Consider the following 24052-nt stretch of genomic DNA (forward strand, 5'->3'; position numbering starts at 1 on the left):
ACTGCCATAGTGTTAAGGGTTTAGATGGAGAGGAATTTAAGTGTGTACAAGAAAATTTTCTGATTCAGTATATGGATGTGTACTTACTAGAGAAGGTGCAAAACTTGAGGAAAAAGTAAGGTCTGCAGATGCTGGAGATCAGAGCTGAGAATGTATTGCTGGAAAAGCGCAGCAGGTCAGGCAGCATCCAAGGAACAGGAAATTTGACGTTTCGGGCATGAGCCCTTCCTGATGAAGGGCTTATGCCCGAAACGTCGAATTTCCTGTTCCTTGGATGCTGCCTGACCTGCTGCGCTTTTCCAGCAACACATTCTCAGCCAAGGTGCAAAACTTGACCTATTCTTGGGAAATAAGGGAAGGCAGATGACTGGGGTGTCAGTGTAGAAGCACTTTGGGGCCAGCAACCATAATTCTATTGGTTTTAAAGATAGTGATGGAAAAGAATAGACCAGAGCTCAAAAGAGAAAATGCTGGAAAATCTCAGCAGGTCTGGCAGCATCTGTAAGGAGAGAAAAGAGCTGACGTTTCGAGTCTAACTGACCCTTTGTCAAAGCTAAAAAAAAGGGGGAAAATAGGGAGGTATTTAACGAGGCTGAGAGAAGGGGAGTCATGGCTCCAGAAGCAAAGGTAGCAATAAAGAGATGATAATGACAGTGCATAGAGAGATTATAGGGAGATTAGGAGCTGTGAATGACCAAGGCTGAAGGCAGTGCTATGTAACAAAATATATGGGGGGTGAAGCAGAGGCAAAATGGAAAATCAGGGGAGAAGGGTAGCAAAGGAGTGTATGTTTGAAAAGTAAAAGTGCCCTATTTATTTTATTTCATTTTTTTAAAAGATGTTTTTTTCACTGTTCTGGACCTCTTATTTCTTGATTGTCTCTCTTTTTCTCTCTCTCACTCCCCACTCTCTCATCACCTTTTTCTCTCCTCTTCCCCCCTGTTTTCCATTTTGCCTCTGCTTCACCCCCCAACATCCCCCACATACTTTGTTACATAGCACTGCCTTCAGCCTTGGCCATTCACAGCTCCTAATCTCCCTATGCACTGTCATTATCATCTCTTTATTGCTACCTTTGCTTCTGGAGCCATGACTCACCTTCTCTCAGCCTCATGTAAATACCTCCCTATTTCTCCCTTTTGATTAGCTTTGACAAAGGGTCAGTTAGACTCGAAACATCAGCTCTTTTCTCTCCTTACAGATGCTGCCAGACCTGCTGAGATTTTCCAGCATTTTCTCTTTTGGTTTCAGAATCCAGCATCCGTAGTAATTTGCTTTTAATAGACCAGAGCTAACAGCTGGCGTTCTATATTGGAGAAAGGCCAATTTTGACAGTATGAGGCAAGAACTTTCAAAAACTCACTGGGGGCAGATGTTCGCAGGTAAAGGGACAGCTGAAAAAATGAGAAGCTTTCAGAAATGAGACAATGAGAGTTCAGAGACAGTATATTCCTGTCAGGGTGAAAGGAAAGGCTGGTAGGCATATGGAATACTATATGATGAGAGAAATTGAGGGTTTGATTAAGAAAAAGGAAGCATATGTACGGTACAGACAAGATAGATCAAGTGAATGCTTAGAAGACAGTAGGAGTATACTTAAAAAGGGAAATCAGGAGGGCAAAAAGTGGACATGAGATAGCTTTGGCAAATAGGGTCAAGCAGAATCCAAAGGGCTTTTACAAATACATTAAGGACAAAAGGGTAACTAGGGAGAGAATAGGGCCCCTCAAAGATCAGCAAGGTGGCTTTTGTGTGGAACTGCAGGAGATTGGGTAGATATTAAACAACTATTTTGCATCAGTGTTTACTGTGGAAAAGGACATGGAAGATATAGAATGGATGAAAATAGATGTTGACATCTTGAAAAATGTTCATATTACAGAGAAGGAAGTGCTGGATGTTTTGACATGCATAAAAGTGGATAAATCCCCAGGACCTGATCAGGTGTACCAGAGAACTCTGTGGGAAGCTAGGGAAGTGATTGCTGGGTCTCTTGCTGAGATATTTGTATCATCGATAGTCACAGGTAAGGTGCTGAAGACTGGAGGTTGGCTAACGTGGTGCCACTGATCAAGAAAGGTGGTAAGGACAAGCCAGGGAACTATAGACTTATGACCCTGACATTAGTGGTTGGCAAGTTGTTGGAGGGAATCCTGAGGGACAGGATGTACATGTACTTGGAAAGGCAATGACTGATTAGGAATAGTTAACATGGCTGTGTGTGGGAAATCATGTCTCACAAACGCGATTGAGTTTTTTTTGAATGAGTAACAAAGAGGATTGATGAGGGCGGAGCAGTGGACTTGATCTATATGGACTTCAACAAGGTTGTCCATGGGAGACTGGTTAGCAAGTTTAGATCTCAGAATACAGGGAGAACTACCCATTTGGATACAGAACTGGCTTGAAGGTAGAAGACAGAGGGTGGTAATGGAGGGTTGTTTTTCAGATTGGTGGCCTGTGACCAGTGACCAGTGGAATGCCACAAGGATCAGTGCTGGGTCCACTACTTCTCATCATTTATGAAAACCATTTGGAATTGAGCATAAAAGGTATATACAGGAACCTCGATTATCTGAACGAGATGGGCAGGCACTATTTCGTTCGCATAATTGGATTATTTGGTTAATCGATTCATAGCCTCTCTGGAGCTCAGAGTTTTCTGTGAAGTCTGCTCCCTGTTCAGAAGACGAGGCAGCAGCACACTGTGCACGAGCCCCGCCCTTCCACCCATGCCTCAACCCAGTCCAGCTCCACCCAACCCTCAACCATCCAACTGGTCCCCCTACCTGCCTCTCAACCCCATCCAACCCCACCCACCCCTCAAACCGCGACCAACACTGCCCTCTGCTCACTCCCCCAACCCCAGCCAGCACCACCCCTCACCACCCTTATCCACCCCCACCTACCGTCCGACCCCTGCTCCCATGTCCCCTCTCCCCTGGGGCTGCCAGAGTGGGCACCAATGGTAAGACTGCTGCTGCCTTTGTGGGGTAAATCTCCAAAATAGCACAGCCACACACACAACTTCTTACTGCAATTTTTTTGACAGGTTCCACATTTTGCCCAGTACAGGACAATGTTGGAGAGATTATATGGAGAAGGGAGGGTTTAGGGTTCAACCTATGTAGAAGTCCAGGGAAAGTATGTGGGAGAGTGGACTGGAGGTCAGTCATTTGGAGACAGTGCCTAGGCCCCCATCGATGTCTAGGACTTTTCTCGGCAGCATTTCAGTGAGCTGAGATCATTTTTAATCATGGTAAACAAAAGACACTATCAGGGTTGAAACAGCTCTTTGATGTAAAGTTTCTATTGGGACCTCCAGATTTCCTTCAGATAGTCCAATATTCAGATAATTGATATTCAGATAATCGAGGTTCCTCTGCAGTTAGTAAGTTTGTAGATAACACCAAAATTGGAGGAGTTGCAGACAGCGAGGAAGGTTACCTCAGATTACAACAGGATTTTGACCAGATGGTCCAAATGGGCTGAGGAGCGGAAGATGGAGTTTAAATTTAGATAAATGTGAGGTGCTGCATTTTGGGAAAGCAAATCTTAGCATATTTTATACACTTAATGGTAAAGTCCTGGCGAGTGTTACTGAACAAAGAGGCATTGGAGTGCAGGTTTATAGCTCCTCGAAAATGGAGTCGCAGACAGACAGGATAGTGAAGGTGGCATTTGATATGCTTTCCTTTATTGGTTAGAGTTTTGAGGACAGGAGTGGAGAGGTCATGTTGCGGCTGTACAGGCCATTGGTTAGGCCACTTTTGGAATATTGCAAGCAATTCTAGTCTCAGAAGGATGTTGTGAAACTTGAAAGGGTTCAGCTAAGTTTATCAAGGATGTTGCCAGGGTTGGAGGATTTCAGCTATAGGGAGGAGTTTGAATAGGCTAGGGCGGTTTTCCCTGGAGCATCAGAGGCTGAGGGGGTTTATAGAATCATGAGGGGCATAGATAGGATAAATAGACAAGGGCTTCTCCCTGGGGTGGGGGGAATCCAGAATTAGAGGGCATAGGTTTAGGGTGAGAGGGGAAAGATATAAAAGAGACTTAAGGGGCAACCTTTTCATGCAGAGGGTGGTATGTGTGTGGAATGAGCTGCCACAGAATGTGGTGGAAGCTGGTACAATAGCAACATTTAAAAAGGCAACTGGATGGGTACATGAATAGGAAGGGTTTGGAGGGATAGGGACCAGGTTCTGGCAGGTGGGATTAGATTGGTTAGGATATCTGGTTGGCATGGACGAGTTGAACCAAAGGGTCTATTTCCATGCTGTACATGTCTATGGCTTTATGATAACTCTGGGGAGTCAGTGAAAACAGGCAGTGTAAAACATCATGCAGTGGAGAAGATTTTGCAACATTTTGAATATGTTGACAAATCTAGATTATTCAATTTGACAGGTTAGCAAGGAGCGTCCTGGAGGAAATCAGATTTTGGTGACATGGACAAATGGAGGTGGAAAAAGGGGAGGGCTTGGTGAGGTAGACTTGATGTAGGAAGAAATGGGAGTAGAATTGAAAGAGAACTTTGTAAATAGCCGGACATGTGTAATTACATGTTAATGAAGTCAAGCTAGACATACATTGTTGCCATTGACAAGCAAATCAGAATGGCTTTGGCTCTAGTAATATTGAGCACGACAAAACTTTGACTGACTCAGAAAGTCCAGCATATACTGTCAATTAAAAATTTAATACTAGGTGACAGTAACATATATTGAAATAGTGATCGGAAAGATGAGAAGCTATTGGTGGCAAGGTAGTGCCTACATTATTGCAATGAAATATAAAATCAAAGTGATAGTAATCTCACAGGAATCGTTTACAGAACAGAGGCAATAAAGAGAGATGGCATGGCCAACAATGTCACTGAAAGCGGGAGATGGAAAGCAATATTTAAAGTTACACTGAACACGAGCTTTAGCTAACGGAACAGTTTCATAGCTACATAGTTACAGCACAGAGTGTGATTTACCTTTGTCGTTTTTAACTGACCCTTCTTTATAAGTTTCTGAATCTTCTTCAATGCTTTGGTGCGTTTATTAAACACTCGAACTGGATTAAATCCAACCTGAAACAATTGCATTCGTTGAATCTCCATTTTTTTAAATAAACATTGATCCTTCAATCTAGTAACTATTGTACATGCAGAATTGTAGATTTACTCACAGCACCAATCACTTTCTCCTTAAAAAAATCAACACTTCCAAAATATAAAGGAGATGAAAATTTGAAGATCTTCACTCCTGGTGGTTCAACTAGCTATGGAATATGCAGAAAATATGTATATTTCATTAGTTTTTGTAAAGTATGCAGTAGATTTTGGAACATCTTCTTAAAAACAAATTTTCAAAAAAAGTGTTCTTACATTTTTATATTTCTTTAAGTTCTTGTAAATGTCAGTGCTTGGTACATTTCCCAAAGCAGTACTAACAGGGCTAGAAAATGAACATCAAATTAAATAGATGAAGATTACACACAGAAAAATTATAAACTAAGTAGTGCATCATTCTAATAAAATGCTACACAAATACTTACAACTGAGTTCGAAGTACAACAGTTAGAAGCTCAAAGCACACACCAACTAAAAGCCCCAAATCTAGTCCGAGAAGGATGGATGCAATCCATGTCACAACCCAGATCAGCTACAGAAAAGCAAGAGAATGAGTTGAAGAACATCCTTTTCTTGAAGTACAGGCTTGGTTTTTGAAACTTTATTTGACAACAGTACACCATAAATCTTGCAGTCGTTTTATAATTACAATAACGCTCAACATAAATAATATACAAGATCCATTCTACTGCACAACACTTCCAAGAAATATATTGCACTGAATAGCATTTCAAAATATTATTGCAAATTTACTAGTTTTTATTGCTTGGATGCAATCTGCACAAGTAAAATACCACATACAAAATCACTATTCACATGAAACTTCATTGAAATAAATGGGACAAATCAAGGAAAATAGAATATTCCTTATTCATGATATCCTGGCAAGGAGAATCTCTACAAAGGTCTGCTCCAGTCAAAAGATAAGTAAAATACATCCGACATATCAGAACCATTACATTTTTAAAATGAATATGATGCTTGTGTGTTTTTTTTAAATAAGTTGTATATTTTACAAGAAAAGTATCATTCATTAAACACTTACACAATCAACTTTGTTTTGTCTCCACAACACTGGAACATCAAAGGTTTGCCAGAACATTCCTTTCAGATTGGCAATGACAATTGCTCCCAAAACAGCCTGAGGAATTAGTTGAAAAGAATGCATTAAAAAGGTATTCTGCTTGAGCATTTCACAACACTAACCTATCCAGCTGAACCAAGATAATTGTTTATTTAGAAGCACCCTTCCTGTATGGTGATGTACTGTACCATAACAATGGAAATAAATAATTATCAATATGAAAATCCAATCCATTCTTTTGTGTTAATTAATTTTCACCAATCCAGTTACAAATATAATGCTGATTTCAGTAATCCTGCCTAAACTGGTGGTAGAATTGAGAGACCAGCACAAGGGGCTGGCTGACTTCAGATTCTGCAAGGTGAGTTCAAGAATTTAGTTCAAGTGGGATGGACAGCAAAGTGGATTAGAGACCACAATTGGATCAGCCATGAACCTACTGAATGCAAAAGCAGGCTCTTTGAGTCCACTCTTATGTTTGCCATTTAAATTTGACTAAATCCCACGTGTAATCACTAATAAAGTCAAAAGGCACTGTGATTTGCAGGGGGCAGGTTTTCTCAGGAGAAAGTTCATACAAACAAGGATAAACAAGCCACTCTACACTTGGGTCCTGCTCCACCATTCAATAAGATCCTGGCTGATTAGATTTTAACCTCAACTCTATATTCCTACATACCCCTGATAATCTTTCATCCCCATGGTAATAAACAATATATCAACTGTTGCCTTGAAAAGAAAAGCATCTGCTACCTTTTGACCCCTCACTCTAGATTCGCCCACAAAAAGGAACATCCTTTCCACAGCCCCCTGGTCAAATCCCTCAGGACCTTATGTCTCTGATTCTACTAAACTCCAAAAGAGACAGGCCTAGTTGGTCTCACCTTTCCTCATTAGGCAATCTACCCATTCCTGCAGTTCATTTTTAAGAATCCATTTTCAACGCAAAAAAAAAACCACAATTGCAAAGTTGGTTCTTAGCAGCAGCCATTACATATCACCAGATAAGTACTGATCATTTCACTTGTGGAGATTGGTATGAGGTTAGGGATTTTTTTTTTAAAAGAAGATTTGTAGCTCAGGTTGAGGTTTTGGATGTAGGTTTGCTCGCTGAGGAAACCAACACATACAGACCAAATATTGAACTACAGAAGCAATCATCCCAAATGAAGCTGCATCAGAACATTATTCCAACTAGCCAATACACACTGCAGCACGAACTATGCAGAGCAGAGAAAAATCACCTATACCGCGTATTCAAAAAGAATTGTGTACCCAATGAACACAGTCTGTCAATTTCTCAGCAACTAACCCAGACAAGCAGACAAAACACGTCCAGAAACCTTAGCCACTCTCCCCTATATCAAAGACATCTCAGAAAGGACTGCCAGACTACTCAGGCCCCTTGGCATCATGGTAGCCCACAAACCCACCAACACACTAAAACAGCAGCTAATGAACTTGAAAGACCCTATACAGATGAGCAAAACTAATGTCATTTACAAAATACCGTACAAGAACTGTGACAAACACTACATTGGACAAACAGGCAGAAAGCTAGCTACCAGGATACATGAACATCAACTAGCCACAAAAAGACATGACCCTTTCTCACTAGTATCATCACATACGGATGAGGAAGGACACCACTTTGACTGGGAAAACACATCCATCCTAGGACACACCAAACAAAGACATGCACGAGAATTCCTAGAAGCATGGCATTCCACCAGGAACTCTATCAACAAACACATCGTGTTAGACCACATCTACCACCCCCTGAGAAAAGAAACAGGAAGTGATTTCACCACAGGAAATAACATCACTGCAGGAAATTACATCACCAACCCAAAGAAACCCAAACATATAAATAGAATGCAGGAATGTTTACCATCGCTTTGCCTGAGGCCCACTGAAGATGTTACCTAGTAGGGTAATGAAACATCTGGAAATAAACCATGCAGCTCACTGGTGTGAGGTGGTTGAGGGAATTACCTCATGAAGGATACAGCACAGGGGAAGAGGGAAGAGCAGCAAATGGAACTCACAGCAAAGGAGCAGTTCCCTACTGACTGGAATCCTGCCCCATCTTTCCTCTCTCTCTCACCACCACACAAATCCATGGAGGGTCAGGATTTTATATTTGACATGAACCATCAATGGAAGAGATGAGAAAGTGAGGACTGCAGATACTGGAGAGTCAGAGTCAAAAAGTATGGTGCTGGAAAAGCACAGCAGGTCAGGCAACATCTGAGGAACAGGAGAATTGTCGTTTCAGGCATAAACCTGGATCATCAGGATCCCGAAACATCAATTCTCCTGCTCCTCGGTTGCTGCTTGATCTATGGAAGAGAGTCTGTGCAAGACCAAAAGCATTTTGTTCAATCCTATGTCCTTTCAGAATATTCTCGATGGTGTGTTGTAGAATCTGCGGGTGTACAATTCGATAAAGAATGTAGAAAGTTACATTCTTCTACAGAAAAGAGAGCAAGTTTCCCAGCCTCAGATTTTATCAGAAGTCAGAGATCTAAAGCTGTGATTGCAAATGTTAAGGGGCGAGACTTCAATGGAGAGTTTTCCATTCCACACTGGAGTCTAAATCATCAGGTTGTGAGAAATGCCATAGCAGCTTCACATCTTTCAATGTGAATGGTTTTTTTTCCCTACTCATTCTGAAGGATTCATGCTAGCCAGATCATAGCGAAAGATATATGGACTGAAAAACATTGAGTGAGTGCAATGCCAAACCCTGCCCACCCCATTTCATAAAGGCAGAGAACTGGATGAGAAATATAGGGCCTGAGTCATAGAGAATCGCCACCTCATTTACTCATCCCACTAAGACATCACTAAGAAAAAGATGCTCTTACATAATAATTACTAATGCAAAATACTAAGAAAACACAAAGCAGGGAACAAACATTTTTGTACTTTCTTTCACTAATATCAAATAGTTGAGAAGGACATATTCAGTGTCAGATCATGTAGGGTAGTTTGTAATACAAAGCATGTTGCTAGGCAATAAAATGATACTCCATGTTAGGAGCATACATGCAGGGATGCAGGAGAAATTTTAGGTTAATTGTCAAGCTTTCCCGATTACAAAACGCATTCAACCATTCCTTTCTTCTGCTCAATTCTATCCCTCTTGATGATATCTCGCTGATGACATTTCTGAAACAAGCAGTAGCTGTGTAATGATTTTGGGCATGTTGGCTAGTTACAGCTCATGGATGTCCAATCTGTCCAAGTAGTGGAATAGTTGCTTAAGCATACTAGTGGTATACTCCTTCAGCATGCTGTTCAAGACACAAACCTTTGGTCTGTTCCAGTTTGTCAAGAGAGTATTTAATGTGGGCTGTCTTCTTGTCCCCCAGAGACCACTTGTTGAATCTGCCTGCTCAAATGGTGCTCTAGTCCATCACATCAAACTGTAGACAAGTCCTGGTTGTTAGATATTCACTGTCATGATTCAGATCTTGTGGTCAAAGCTCATCTGGCAGTAACAGAACTGAACACTTTCCTCTCCACATATGGAATAAAGTTGTGTGTGCGCAATGATGAGCTTATCATGTCAGGGCCATTGCTTTCCGATAATACAGGAACAAGAGTAAACCATTCAGTCCTTAACTGTTTTTCACCATTCAGCAACAAAATGCACATCTAGTCTATGTAACCTGTTCCTCATAATTCAGTCCTTGTAAAACCAGTATCATTCTTGGGTATATTTGCTACACCCTTTCCATGGCTAACGTATCCTTGAAGTGCAATATCCAGAATGTAGTCCAAGCAGAGCTCGGGACAACTGGAACATAACTTCAACCTCTTTGTATTCTCACTCTCTTGAGGTAAAGGCCAAATGCCAGGAATTTATTTAGTGCTAACTATCAGTTAACGCTGTGGTCTCAGAAGCTGTGTTTTAAAGTTTAAAAGAATGAATAATAAGACCTGCTCCCAGGTAAACAAAGCTTCTGCCAAATGTGCAATGCAGCAGAGCACTTTGGCAAAACATTCCAACGGTGTTATGAAAGGATCACACAGACATTCAATGCTGTGGTCATCTTCATAATTGCAACAGAGCAGTGCTTGTGGTGGACTTTGTCTGCAGCTTGGGCAAAAAGCCAAAAGAAAAGCAAATATTAGTGACCAGAGGGCGACAAAGTGGCTCAGTGGTTACCACTGCTGCCTTGTAGCACCAGGGACCCGGATTTGATTTCCACTGTTGGTTTCCTCTGGTTGCATTAGTTTCTTCCCATGGTCCAAAGGTGTGCAGGTTAGGTAGATGGGACAATTTAGCATGGCCAATTTTGGTCACGAGATGTCGAGGCTAGGTGGATCAGCCATGGAAAATGCAAGGCTACAAGGATAGAGTAGGGGGCTAGGTCTCAGTGGGATGCTCTTTGGAGGATCTGTGTGGACTCTACGCCAAATGGCCTGCTTCGGCACTGTAGGGATTCTACGATTCGAAGTCATTCAAATGAATGCAATACCAATAGTGAACCACTATAGGCTACACTGTAGGAACAACAGGAATCGGAATCAGGAGGGATTTGAGAAAATGGGTGGGGTGGGAATATGAGGATTGAATTAAGAAATGTCACTAAATATGCTTTCGGTCTCTCACAAGGTGTATTTGGAAATCAGACTAAACCTGAACAATGCTGAATTTATAGCTTCTGAAATTAGGCCATCTGTCCAATTCAGAGATACACACCCAAAATATAGTAATATCCCCTTTGCTGAATTAGCCTGATGGTTCGATACATGGCATGCTTTGAAATAATAACATTACCTTCTGCAGAGGTTCAAGTAGTTTTCCAACAATCAGGATGGCAATCATCACAATTACTGCCGTCAAAAGTCCAGCAATCTGCGAAAATATAAGCAAAGTTATCAATGCTAACAAAAAATTTCTATTACAGTGCAATAGTTATTAAAAAAAGGTTTGTGATGTAATGCTACATTTAAGAATTTTTCCAAGGTTCATTGCGTAGTCAATTAAAAATCACAAGGGATTTGACGGGAACAGTCAGGAAAGTTATTGAGCCCTTTCACTGAATCTGCATGATATAACACACACACAACTGTTCAGCAGACAGCAGTCAAAGATGACTTTGACAGGCAATCCCATTCTCCTGCTGTTCCCCATAATCCTGCAAAGACTTTCTGCTTCAAGCACCTTAGCCACTTCTCTTTTGAATGTTAAGTTATTTGCTTCCAGCATCTTTTCAGCCAATGCATTATACTCACTGCAGAAAATAATTTCTTCTCTCTTTTCCTCTGGCTCTTCTACGAACTACTGTTGACCTCTGGTTACGAAGTGTTCTTCCAGTGGAAATAGTTTTCTCTTACCTTCTCTATCGATATCTTTCATGTTTTTGAATGTATCTATCAATGCCCCAATGGAGAGCTACCTCAGCTTCTTAGAATCACAGAATCCCTACAGTATGGAATGAAACCATTCAGCCCATCAAGTCTGCACTGATCATCCCACCCAGACCCACCCCACTTACCCTATCCCTGTAAACCCCACATTTCCCATTGCAAACCCACCTAGCCAGCACATCCCTGAACAGTATGGGCAATTTAGCATGGACAATCCACTTAACTTGAACATCTTTGGACTGTGGGAGGAAACCAGAGTACCCAGAGGAAACTTAGACTTGGGGAGAAAATGCAAACTCCACATAGACAGTTGGCGAGAGTGGAATCAAACCCAGGACCCTGAGCCATTGTACCTCTCTTCTCCTTTCATGTAAATGAAAGCCCACATTTCAGATACCTTACTGATAAGTTTCCTTTCCTGCTCCAAGGCCATGTTATCCTTCTCCAAGTACACAGTGTCTAGAATTGGAACAATATTCCAGCTGGGTTCTAACCAGTGTTTTATTTAAAAAAAACTTAGCACAATATCTAACGCAAAAAGAAAGATACTGTAAATGCTGGAAAACAACAGATGCTGGAAGCACTCAGCAGGCTAAGCTGGACAGAAACATAGTTAACATTGCATAGTTGACCTTTCATCAAGACTGAAGGAGGAAGATGGGCATGCCAGAGTTCTAGGCCAGTAGAAAGGCGGGGAGGAAAGTCAAGAAGTAATAAAATAGGTCTTTGATACGATAAAAGATGGGAGAGATCAGCTAAATATTTCATGACACAAAAGCTAAAAAAAGTGTAGCAACAGATATAGCAAATAAACAAAGATGGGTTCTGCAAGGCTGAAAAGCAATCATCTGAATCAAAATGATGGGATAAAGAAAAAAAAAGAACAAGATGCAGGTAGGGGTTGTTGAATTGGGTCTATTGCCAAGACCAAAGATGAGGTGGTGTGCTTTGAGCTTGTGGAACACTGTTGTAGACATAGATAGAAAGGTCAGAGTGGGTGAAAGGTGCAGAATTAAAATGATGTCTCCCACTTCCTCTTGCCTGTGCACAGACTGAGTGCCACAAAGCAGTCACTGAAACTACATTTGGCCTCTTCAATGCAGAGGCCACCACGTCATGCACACACACAATTGAAGCAGTACAAATAAATCACCTGGATGTAGTTTTTGGGGCCTTGGATGGTGGGAAAAGAAGAGGCAAAAAGGTAAGTGCTAAGCTTCCAGCATTTGCACAGAAAAATGTCACAGGGAAGGCATGGACCATTAAGAGTGACTCAGGGTATCATAGAAGGAACAGCCTATAGGAATGCTGAAAGGAAGGGCTGGAGGAAGAGGTTTCATGCTGGAGCTGGCAAAACAGTGGATGCTGTTTCATCAATTTGAACAGCTGTTGGGGGTAGAAGTTTGGACAAAGGGAAAGCTATCCAGGGAGAAAGGGGAAGGATCAGAGCAGACGTGTGCAAAAATCAGATCAGGCACAATGGAGGCTATGTCATCCGTAGTGGTTGGGAATCCAGGATCAAGGAAACAAAGTGCTAATTTGGAAGGCATCGCCAGAACAGATCGAGAACCTGGAAGAAGGGAATGGAGTCTTTTTCAGTAGGCAGTGTCTGAAGAAATGTAGTCAAGGTAGCTGTGGGAGTCTATAGGCTTTGAATACAGTATTTTATTTATTACATCACTATGTATATCGTTTACATCCAAGCAACTGCCACTCCTCTTTACACAACTTCCTCAACCAATTTCATACCCATGCTCCCAATACTCCTTTAATTTCATGCCATTCAATTTTGCTAACAGGTGTAGAGCTGAAAATGTGTTGCTGGAAAAGCGCAGCAGGTCAGGCAGCATCCAAGGAACAGGAGAATCAATGTTTTGGGCAAGAGCCCTTCTTCAGGAATAAGGAGTGTGCGCCAAGGAGGCTAAGATAAAAGGTAGGGAGGAGGAAGGAGTGGGAGGGGTGTTGGAAATGCGATAGGTGGAAGGAGGTTAAGGTGAGGCTGATAGGCCGGAGTCAGGATAGGGGCGGAGAGGTCAGAAAGAAGATTGCAGGCTAGGAAGGTGGTGCTGAGTTCGAGGGTTGGGACTGAGACAAGGTGGGGGGAGGGGAAAATGAGGAAACTGGAGAAATCCGAGTTCCTCCCTTGTGGTTGGAGGGTTCCTAGGCAGAAGATGAGGCGCTCTTCCTCCAGCCGTCGTGTTCCTATGGTCTGGCGATGGAGGAGTCCAAGGACCTGCATGTCCTTTGTGGAGTGGGAGGGGGAGTTGAAGTGTTGAGCCACGGGGTGGTTGGTTTGGTTGGTCCGGGTATCCCAGAGGTATTCTCTGAAACTTTCCGCAAGTAGGCGGCCTGTCTCCCCAATATAAAGGTGGCCACAACCGGTGCAGTGGATGCAGTAAATGATGTGTGTAGAGGTGCAGGTGAATTTGTGGTGGATATGGAAGGATCCCTTGGAGCCTTGGAGGGAAGCAAGAGGGGAGGCGTGGGTGTAAGTTTTGCATTTCTTGCAGTTGCAGGGGAAGGTGCCGGGAGTGGAGGTTGAGTTGGTGGGGGGTGTGGACCTGACAAGGGAGTCACGGAGGGAGTGGTCTTTTCAGAATGCTGATAGGGGGGGGGAGGGAAATATATCCCTGGTGGTGGGGTCCGTTTGGAGGTGGCGGAAATGACGAAGGTGTAGAAATAACAGGTGTAGAATGTGGGTTATTATCAAACGGCTTCTGTAAAACTTCTTGTGCTTACTACGTTTGTTCTTTATTTATTCCATTATGTGGTGAACTGGCCTAACAAGTCACGGAGTTGCAAGAGCGACACAACATGGCCATGAGATTTGGTGACTGAGCTTAAACACACATGTAATCTTTGTTCATTCTTTACCTGAGTTTTGCCGCCAGTGCTTTCCTGTACTGCTGTACGGGACAGAGCAGTTCCTGCCAAAAAGCTTGAGAAACAGCCACCAAAAATATTCGAAATTCCGAGAGCAATGAATTCCTGGAAGATGGCACAATTGTATAAATACCCATGCAAATGATTGTTCACAGCAAGTGAACTATCATATAACTTGATACTTTGATACAACTCAGTGACATTTTGAATACGATTAAGCAGACTTTTCTCCTATGAATGTAGATTGTCAATTTACACTGTAAACAATTGTTCAGTTATATTCAATTTGGTATATTTAAAAATAATTCTTTAACTCAGTCACCTTCACATCTGTAGCACTCAAGGAGCTATGGACAGATTCTAATCTCTGTTGTTATACCTGGTATATCCTTTCCATTACATGAGATCCATGAGAAAACATATACGTTTTGGACCAACAGGAAGAAAGAAAAAGATAACTGCATAAATAAGATGAACTGCTTTACTTGGAAGATACTGTCAATAAAAAAAGTTTCCAAAATTGGAGGTGTACTCAACAATACTGCAGGTCAAATCTCTGCCAAGATGCTCCAGAGACTGGAGAGTTGAGGAGGTAATAAGCAGAATGGACAAAGAAGAAATAGCAGATATACAGAGGAGTCTTGATTATCGAATGAGATGGGTGGGGAGTATTTTGTCGCAATCAAATGCTGGGTAACACAGTCCAGCCAAGCATTGGGACGTTGTGATCTTCCGGATAATCGAGGTTCGTAAGTAATAAATTTGGATTTCCAAAACGAGTATAATAAAAAAAAAGTGCCATCTGTAATGCTACTTCACAAGATAATAGCCCATGGTCTTGGGTATGGAGAGAGGATTAGATTTTTTAAAAAAAATTATCCACAGGATAAGGGCCACACCAGCATTTAATGCCTAGAGGGCAGTTAAGAATCAACCACATTACTGTGGGTCCAGAGTCACACGCATGCCAGGCTGGGCAAGGATGGCAGATTCCTTCCCTAAAAGGACATTAGTGAACCAGGTGGGTTTTTCTGATAATTGGAAATAGATTCACAGTCATCATTAGACTCTCACTTCCAGATTTTACTGAGGTCAAGGTACACCATCTGCTGTGGCAGGATTCGAACCTGGGTCCCCAGAATATTACCTAGGTCAACAGTATAGTGATAATACCACTGGGCCATTGCCTCCCTTAACTAGATAACTATTAGAAAACAGAATTGGCATAAAAGGAGGCAGGATATCTGCCTGTAACTAGGAAGTGCCTAGTGGTGGGTGAAAACTATTTATAACATATATTAATGACTTGTATGACAGAAGTAAATGTATTATTGCCAAATTAGCACGCGACAAGGGAAAGCAAGTAATGATGATGACACAGTCTGCAGAGGATTACAGCCAAGTTAAATAAATGGGTAAAAATTCAGCAACGGAACATAACATGGGAAAACATGAAGATATGCGCTTTGGCAGTAAGAATAGAAGAGCTGAATATTATTTAAAATAATAATTCAGCAAAAAACTGCAGCATAAAGGGATTGAGAATCCTTGTTCATGAATCACAAAAAACTAAAATGTCCAAATTCAGTAGGTAATAGAGAAGGCCAATGAACTGGAATTCCTTTCCTAATGGTATTGTGGCTGTATCTACACCAAAATGATAGCAGCAGTTTAAGAAAGCACCTCACCACCACCTTCTGAAGACCAGCTAAAGCTGGGCAATAAATGCTGAGCTATGGCTGAATAGGCCGGGGCTGTTTCCCCCTGAAGCATCCCCCTGAAGGCTGAGGGGTGACCTTATAGAGATTTATAAAATCATGAGGGGGGCTTGGATAGAGAGAATGGCTATATTCCTTGTCCTCGGGTAGGGGAGTCTAAAACTACACAGCACAGCTTTGAAGTGAGAGGGGAAAGATTTAAAAAGGGACCAGGAGGGGCAACCTTTTCACACAGAGGGTGGTGCGTGTATAGAATGAGCTGCCAGGAGTGATGGAGGAGGCAGGTACAATTATGACATTCAGAAGGATCTGGATGGGTACACAAATAGGAAGGCATTTAGAGGGATATGGGTCAAATGGGACTATATCAGTTTAGGACATCTGATTAGTGCGAATGAGTTGGACCGAAGGATCTGTTTCCATGATCTTTGACACCATGACTCTTGGCCTTTATTTCCAAAGGAATGGAGGACAGAAATACAAGATCTTGTTAAATCGATATAAAATCCTAGTCAGATGACTGAATACTGTGATCTGTTTTGGTCCCCTTATCTAAAGGGGAGATATACTGGCACTGGAGACAATCCAAACAAGGCTTACAAGGTTAATTCTGGGTATGGAGGGATTTTCTTTTGTGGAGAGGCCGAGTAGGTTCGACTTGTACTCACTGGAGTTTAGAATAATGAAAGGATACCTTATTGAAATACAAGATTCTTAGGGGCTTGATAAGTAAATGCAGAGAGGTTGCTTCTCTTTGTGAAAATGTCTAGAACCAGAGGGATTAATCTCAGATTAAAATGAGTCATCCATTTAAGATAGGGGAGGATCTTTTTCCACCTCCCGAAAGGTAGTCAATCCAAATTCTTTTCTTTAAAAATAAAAAAAAAAGACATAGCTATTGAGGCTAGATCATTGACTAAATTCAAGCCGAGATGGCAGGTTGGAAATCTGTCAGAGAATAAAGGATTGTGAGGATAAAGTGGAACTGAGGATTATCAGATTAGTCACGAAACACTGAATGGCAGAGCAGACCCGACAGCCCGAGTGGCCTAACTTCCACTCCGACATCTTATGGTTTGCAAAATCTGCAAGGGACCCAAAACAAATGAACACAAGTAGTTTAACTTGTACCTCCCCCCAGGTGGTTGCTGCAGCAAGCAATTGCAAGACAATAACGCTGGCACCAAGGAGGGTGGATCCAGGCTTCTCTTGTCCTGGAATAACAAGTGAAATGACAAGATCTTGCCAGGTGACAACCAGGTATTGCTCATGATCCGAGCCCGGAAAATTGAATATCATTGTCTCAGCAAAAGACAGTGCGAACTGGGAGTGCTCTTGGGCCACCTCCATCCTAGTCTCAAACGCACAACTGGCTCCAAAAATTATGTTAACTTGAACAATCCCAAAATAACTCCTTAAAATATGACTGTAATTTATGTTAACAGATCAATATTTCTCAGCTAAAACAATTAATATACCTGTGAAATTTTCACTAAGTTTCTGCTGGGTTATTGCAAAACCAAAATGTATAATTTCATCTCAAAACTAACACTGTCCTCTAAATGGAATTTATGAGTGAAAACATAGGCTTGAGTGACATTTTGAAAATATAAATGGCTAGAACATCATGAGGAAACTGAACACGTCGATATGTTACCTGTTCCACAACCTAAATGTAAACAGACAGAATAAACAACATCCCTAACAGTTGGCCTTGTTTCAAGTTCTTGCTAAATTTCACTGAATCTCTCAATATAGCAGGAGTGACATGTGATTGGTAGCTCTCAAACTACTGAATGGAACAATGTTGACTTCCAAACTTTGTCAGGCAGGACATTGTTTCATATTCCATCCAACTCCAGTAATGTAAGAATTAACAACAATTACAATAGAAATCAAATTTTGATTACTAAACTTTACTCAAAAATAAAAAGAGAAAGATGGATAAGTCGGTGAAGCTCAAGCTTTAAGAACAAGCATCCAAATACAAAAAACAGCAGAATCTTGCTTACTAACGACAGATCACATGTTAGCAATGCAAGCTACAGCTATTTTAACCTCAAATATAACTCAGAGCTTTCCTTGTATCTTGTGACACCACACTTTGTTTGCTGTTTCCATGACTAATCCTTCCTGGAACAGGTCAGCAGAGGCCATAGTGTTAGCAGCACCATGCCACACCATGGATGACGAGGCAGGATTGCGTCCCACTCTCACTACCTTCAATAGGTATATTGGGAGGATTCACAGGTGAATAATCATGTTTTATGGCCATACTGTGAATGCACATTCCATGGTTAGATATGGAGTATTATCAAACCCACAGCTGCTGGCTCAGAGGCAGGGATATTACCCACTGCACCACAGAGTCTCCCTAATAATAACTGAGGCACCAAAAGCAAAGTGACACTACATCCAATTTTCTCTTACCTGGTTCCCATCAATGGGATAGTCATGTTTGGTGCCAAATACTTTAGCAACTGAAACAGCCACAGCATATCCTACTATAGCAATGGAAAAAGCTGATGCACCCACTTCACCAAAGATGCTCACATCTGGGGTCACTGGCGGTAAAAATCTGTTCACAAGAGCAAAATGAAAAAAATATTCAAACATTTCTGCACTCAATCTGACAAAAGCTTTCTCATTAGCAACATAGAATACAAACAGCAAATTTAAATTGCAAACCAAAAATTACAACATTTTAAAAAAGGATCCAATGTTGAAATGTAACCTTCTTACCCTGTTGGAATGTTGTTAATAATTCCAGCATTGTACTTCTGTTTCAAGTTAGCACCATAGGAGATGCCTGTAGCTATAATAGTCTGGAACAAGCAAACATACATGTTCAAAAATCAACCAGGTTTATATGTTGTGACTTCTCCCAGTATGTTCCCCAATCATGTTCTAACTTTAACCTATTCTATATCAAGATCTCAATTCCTAGGGTTGTACTTTACCAGTCACCTTGAGACAGGATGGGAATCAGGAGGATGATAAAGTGACATGGTGGACGGCATCGGGAGGAGAGCTCAATGTATTCTCACTGACCTAGAATATTATCACAGGCAGGAACGACAACAGTACAGCTGGCTACTGACCAGAGATAGACAGTTAGTTAATTGTAATTTAACTAGTAAGCTTACAGAGGATTATTTTGTGACCTTGCAAGTATTTATTTTGGCACTGGAACTACATTCTGCCATGTAGTGAATTGTGGCATATTCCCAGGGGACCTTTCTTTCTGTAGACTGTGATGATGATGTTGAATACCGTTTGGTCATCTTGGCTCTTCATGAAAGAGGCTCTAGTACCTATTTGAAGAATAGGGATACTCTCCCTCCTATTCAATATTACTTTCCCAATAAATAACCAAATTATCTAGCCATCATAGGTTCTATGATAGGTTCTGCATCCATGCAAATGACTGCTTTATTTTTTCCCCAGCTTGGATAAGCAAATCATTTCTGGCTGTGTAAACCTTGCATAACCACTGGGAACGATGTTTTTGCCAAAAAAAGTTTAAAAAATAAAATGCAACTTTATGAATGTTTCCTACTTAGCTGTACAGCGGAATCTGGTTATGAACAAAAAAAATAGGGTTGGTCAGAACACCAGTGAACTGTGTAGTCATAAGTAATTGAATTCAAAATTGTTCAGAAAATAGACACTAACTTCTCCTGGCACTGTGAGGTAACAAGCCAAAAACATTTCACAAGCCAAATTGAATCATAAGGTCTTAATGAATTTATTAGAGCAGCAGGTGGGGAACAGAATAGATGTGACGGTCCCTAGGATTAGAGGGAGTAAAAAAATAGGACACTCATTCCAACTGCCCCAGGGTGAACATCATGTGACAACAGTATTAGGTGATCAGATTAACCTTTCTATTATTGGGCAGTGTTGACACTTCTGCAAATAACAGGCACATTGGTGGAGTACCAACAGCTGTCTGTTGCTATGAAATCTGGTATCAGTGTGTATAAAAAGATCAAAAGCCAGAAAAATGCAGATAGCCCACCTTTACCTAAGGGGTTGATTGAAACTACCTCTTTGCTTTCACGATTGATTTAATTTACTTACCACAATCACTTCAATAGGAATAGGCACTTTAATCTTCTCTTTGTAACGAGTGTTGATTTCTTTTACAATTACAACCACGACAAAGGTAATCAAGCCAGCAATGAAATCTGCAATATTGGTTTGTCGAATATTCCGGAATATGTCAATAAGCGTCTACAAAATAAATTTAAAAGCAGAAATTATAACATATGCAGAATCTTGGCCAGAAAAGCAGTTTGATACTTTTAGCAGAGTTAGAGAAAGGGATATGAATTAGGTTTTCATAAATATGCTTGCTAATTCAGCTGGCAACGTTCTCTCTTTCTCAAACAGAAAGTCATGGATTCTGACCATGTCACAGACTTGAATATGTATAATTACTGCAGTAATGAGGATGCCCTGCATATTGGAAGTGTTCTCTTTTAGATGTTCAACCTACACCCTAATTACTTGCTCAGCAAGTCATACAAGATTCCATTGCACTTTGGTAAAGTCTGAAGTACAGGAATATTCCTAAACATTTTGACGAAAAACATACTCACGCATTCGTATATCAGGCAGAATAAGTGCAGCTACTCGATCAAGCTCACACCACAATATTTGGACCAAGATGATTAATCACTATCCCTGCCCTGAACCAGTTTCCACCCATAACAAATGTCATGTGAGCCTTTCAAGTAATCTGATTATTTATCTTCTATTTGGGAAATCTTTTGAGCCCAAATTGACACCAGATATGTCTATAATGTCTGTACTTCCAAATAGTTAATGAGTCATAAATTAGAGAAGATATGCAATTTGCTTGATAAATGGGGACCAGGTAATGACAGATCAGGTTTGGATATGAAGTTCTCCCCAGTCAGTCAGACAGCCTGGCTTGTAGTCAGCATTAATAATAATGCATTATTAATGCGAGGTTGGTATCAGTGAGTAACTACTAACCATTGAACTTTATCATGATGGAGTTAATGCCTGGAAATGGTTAGACAGAACAAAATTGAATTAAATTGTAGAACAAGACTTGAATTTCAGATTTACTAAGCAAAGTTAGATTTTACCATTTGTCATAACAGGATTTTTACGGATGTCCCTTGAACATTATCTTAGATTACAAGTCCTGTGACATTATTGCTCTGGTACTATCACCTCCTACCAACCATGCTTTTTCAATGCACAAAAATTAAACAGTGAAATTATGCTATCAATTTTCATTGTACGAAATAAATGCAATGCATTCTTGTCTACCCATGACCAGTATTATCTCCGTGCTGAAAAATAATTCAATTTGCTGCTCTGGACCAGTTTTCCATACATAAAAGCTATAGTCTTTTTGACATTCATATGAAGAAAATGGTTTATTGGAAGCTTCTTTATAGCACAAGTCATAGAGATGTACAGCATGGAAACAGACCCTTCGGTCCAACCCGTCCATGCCGACCAGATATCCCAACCCAATCTAGTCCCACCTGCCAGCACCCGAACCATATCCCTCCAAACAACTGCTGGTTTTATGGTTGTTGTGCCTTAAAAATTTGCCTTTGCCTCTGTAATGATTGCAATGAGGTCAGCCAGGTGGCCTTCATAGAATAGGAGTTCTCTGATTGTACCAGGTTAATAGCCCCAGTGAGCCTTGGCTGACAGATAAACAGGAGTGTCAGAGGTTCTGTTTGTTCAGAGTTGGCTCTGAGGAAACAGGACTCGTGTAAAGTACTACAAATGTGTAAATAAAGGGTGACTTGGTGACAGGATACTGACCTCTGTGGAATTATTTCAGGGCTAGCGAGAGATAAAATACACTTCTGAAGAAATTCACTTGCAACAGTTGTCTTTGAGTTTGGTAAACATTTCTGGCATCTTGCTGTTATTTGGGAAGCTGGAGTCAGTTGATCCTATTGAAGACTGGGCCCAGTATATGGAAATAATCCATTTTTTTCCCCACTGGGGCAAATGAAAGGCAACAAGTAAATTTTCCTGACTGCTTGTGGACCTGCAACTTCTTTGGTTATTGGGAGCTTAACATTTCCTGAGGCACCGGACACTAAAACCTTTCAAGAGTTGACAGATTTAGTCAAGGAGAATTACGACCTCAAGCTTCCTCCAATTCTGAGATGCTATCAGTTTCACTTGGCTGTTCAAGGACCCAGGAAATCCATGTTGGGATCTTTGATGTTAAGATGACTGGCAAAGACAAGAGACTTTAGCAAACACTTAAATGAGATGCTGAGAGACCATTTGGTACGTGGGATTAATGATATAACCATGCAAACTCGCTAACTAGCTGAAGCCCGACTAGATTTCCAACAGGCATGACAACTGACTTTGTCATTAGAAAATTCAGCAATTGGAGCATATCAGTTCTAATGTATGCCATTGGAAGAGTTCACCTTCACCAGTCCAGCTGAGCTTGGGGGCAACACAACTCGAGTGAACAAATTGCAGAGTCTCACTCAGGATATATGAACAGAGGGACTCTAAGTCAGCTCATAGCTAAGCCCCAAAACAAAGCCAACCTTCGGCCAAACAGTTGACATCATTTTCAGGATCTGGGCTGGCAAACCATTGTAATTGCTGCTAATATGCTAATTCGAGACAGCAAGAGAGTCCCACTAGGCCAGAATTGAGTAAGAGAACTCATAGGCTGGTATCCAGGTGAGCATACTGTCTGGAAAGCCCACCTATATCTGGCTTGAAAAGTTAAATTGCTTAGCAACATCCAAAACAGAACCAATTAAATAAAACCTCTGATTAAATGGTCACCTGGTTCTAATAGAGGTTGAAACTGGCCCAGGCTGCATCAGTGATTGCAGAATCCATCTTTAGCAGAATTCGCTCTGTACTTGAGCTTGGCTGGACTCAGAACCTATACTGGGGAACCTATACAGGTTAAGGGTACATTTTGGTTCTGGTCTCACGAGAAGTAGTTAGTTCAATTACCACTGATTGTCGTAAGAAGGTTCTTGCTCAGGCCTGATGGAGCAAAATTGGCTGAGAAAGATTCACCTAGATTGGCTCAACATTTTTGTTCGAAAATGGTTGCCTGAGTGAAACCCAAATTAAACACTCAGTGGGTGGGGGGTTCAGGAAGGAGCCAAGACCACCTTGCATGTTGACCAGGAAGCAGTCCACGATTCTCCAAGGCCTGACCAGGCAGAAGTCAGAAGGCTGGAAAGCATAGGAATCATCAAGCCAGTGCAGTTCTCTATCCTCCTGCCTGAATGCTTTGTGGAATGGGCAGCACCAATCGTACCAAAATGTGACACATGATGAGTCAGCCCACCTTTGTGGGGACTCTTCTCCCCTCCCCCACTATACAACAGTTAAGCTTATTTTCAGCACTACCGCAGCCTTGTTAGGTGTGTGTGTGTGTGTGTGTGTGTGTGTGTGTGTGTCTAAGTGCAGGTACTCAGTGCATAGATGAGGATTCCCCAAGTTATGCTATAATTAATACTCACGTGGGTTTGTACCAATAAACAAGATTGCCATTTGGGGTATCATCAGCCTGTGCTATTTTTCAGCAGATGATGGAAATATTTTACAAGGTCTACCCAATTGCCACTTAACTGGATGATTTGCTAATAATAGGGAAAACCAATAAAGAGCACTTAGAGAGCTTGGACATAGACCTTTGATGTTTCTCCAAGGTGGTTATACACCTTAGAAGGGAAACATGTGTGTTCCAGGCACCCCAATGATCTACTTGAGCTACACAGAGTCAACAAGAACAGGTTATATCCATTGGAAGATAAAATGAGGGTCAAAGATGGCCCATCTCTCACGTCTGTACTGGAACTTTCCTGGGCT

At 41.3% G+C, this 24052-nt stretch overlaps 1 protein-coding gene across 4 annotated transcripts in view; it reads right to left on the bottom strand.

Annotated features, from left to right (window-relative positions):
- slc26a4 (solute carrier family 26 member 4) overlaps nt 1–24052 on the bottom strand; it is a 64401-nt gene that overhangs the window by 16864 nt on the left and 23485 nt on the right. For all 4 annotated transcript variants that reach the window (XM_060842889.1, XM_060842892.1, XM_060842891.1 and 1 more), the window contains 10 exons: nt 20273–20425; nt 18932–19014; nt 18620–18767; nt 14463–14576; nt 10996–11073; nt 6165–6260; nt 5545–5651; nt 5375–5444; nt 5176–5268; nt 4982–5077 (listed from right to left, as the gene is read on the bottom strand). In XM_060842889.1, the coding sequence (XP_060698872.1) occupies nt 4982–5077; nt 5176–5268; nt 5375–5444; nt 5545–5651; nt 6165–6260; nt 10996–11073; nt 14463–14576; nt 18620–18767; nt 18932–19014; nt 20273–20425 (1038 nt within the window). The remainder of the gene's footprint in view (nt 1–4981; nt 5078–5175; nt 5269–5374; nt 5445–5544; nt 5652–6164; nt 6261–10995; nt 11074–14462; nt 14577–18619; nt 18768–18931; nt 19015–20272; nt 20426–24052) is intronic.

This window comes from Hemiscyllium ocellatum, chromosome 23 (assembly GCF_020745735.1).
Source record: "Hemiscyllium ocellatum isolate sHemOce1 chromosome 23, sHemOce1.pat.X.cur, whole genome shotgun sequence".
Taxonomy (NCBI): Eukaryota; Metazoa; Chordata; class Chondrichthyes; order Orectolobiformes; family Hemiscylliidae; genus Hemiscyllium; species Hemiscyllium ocellatum.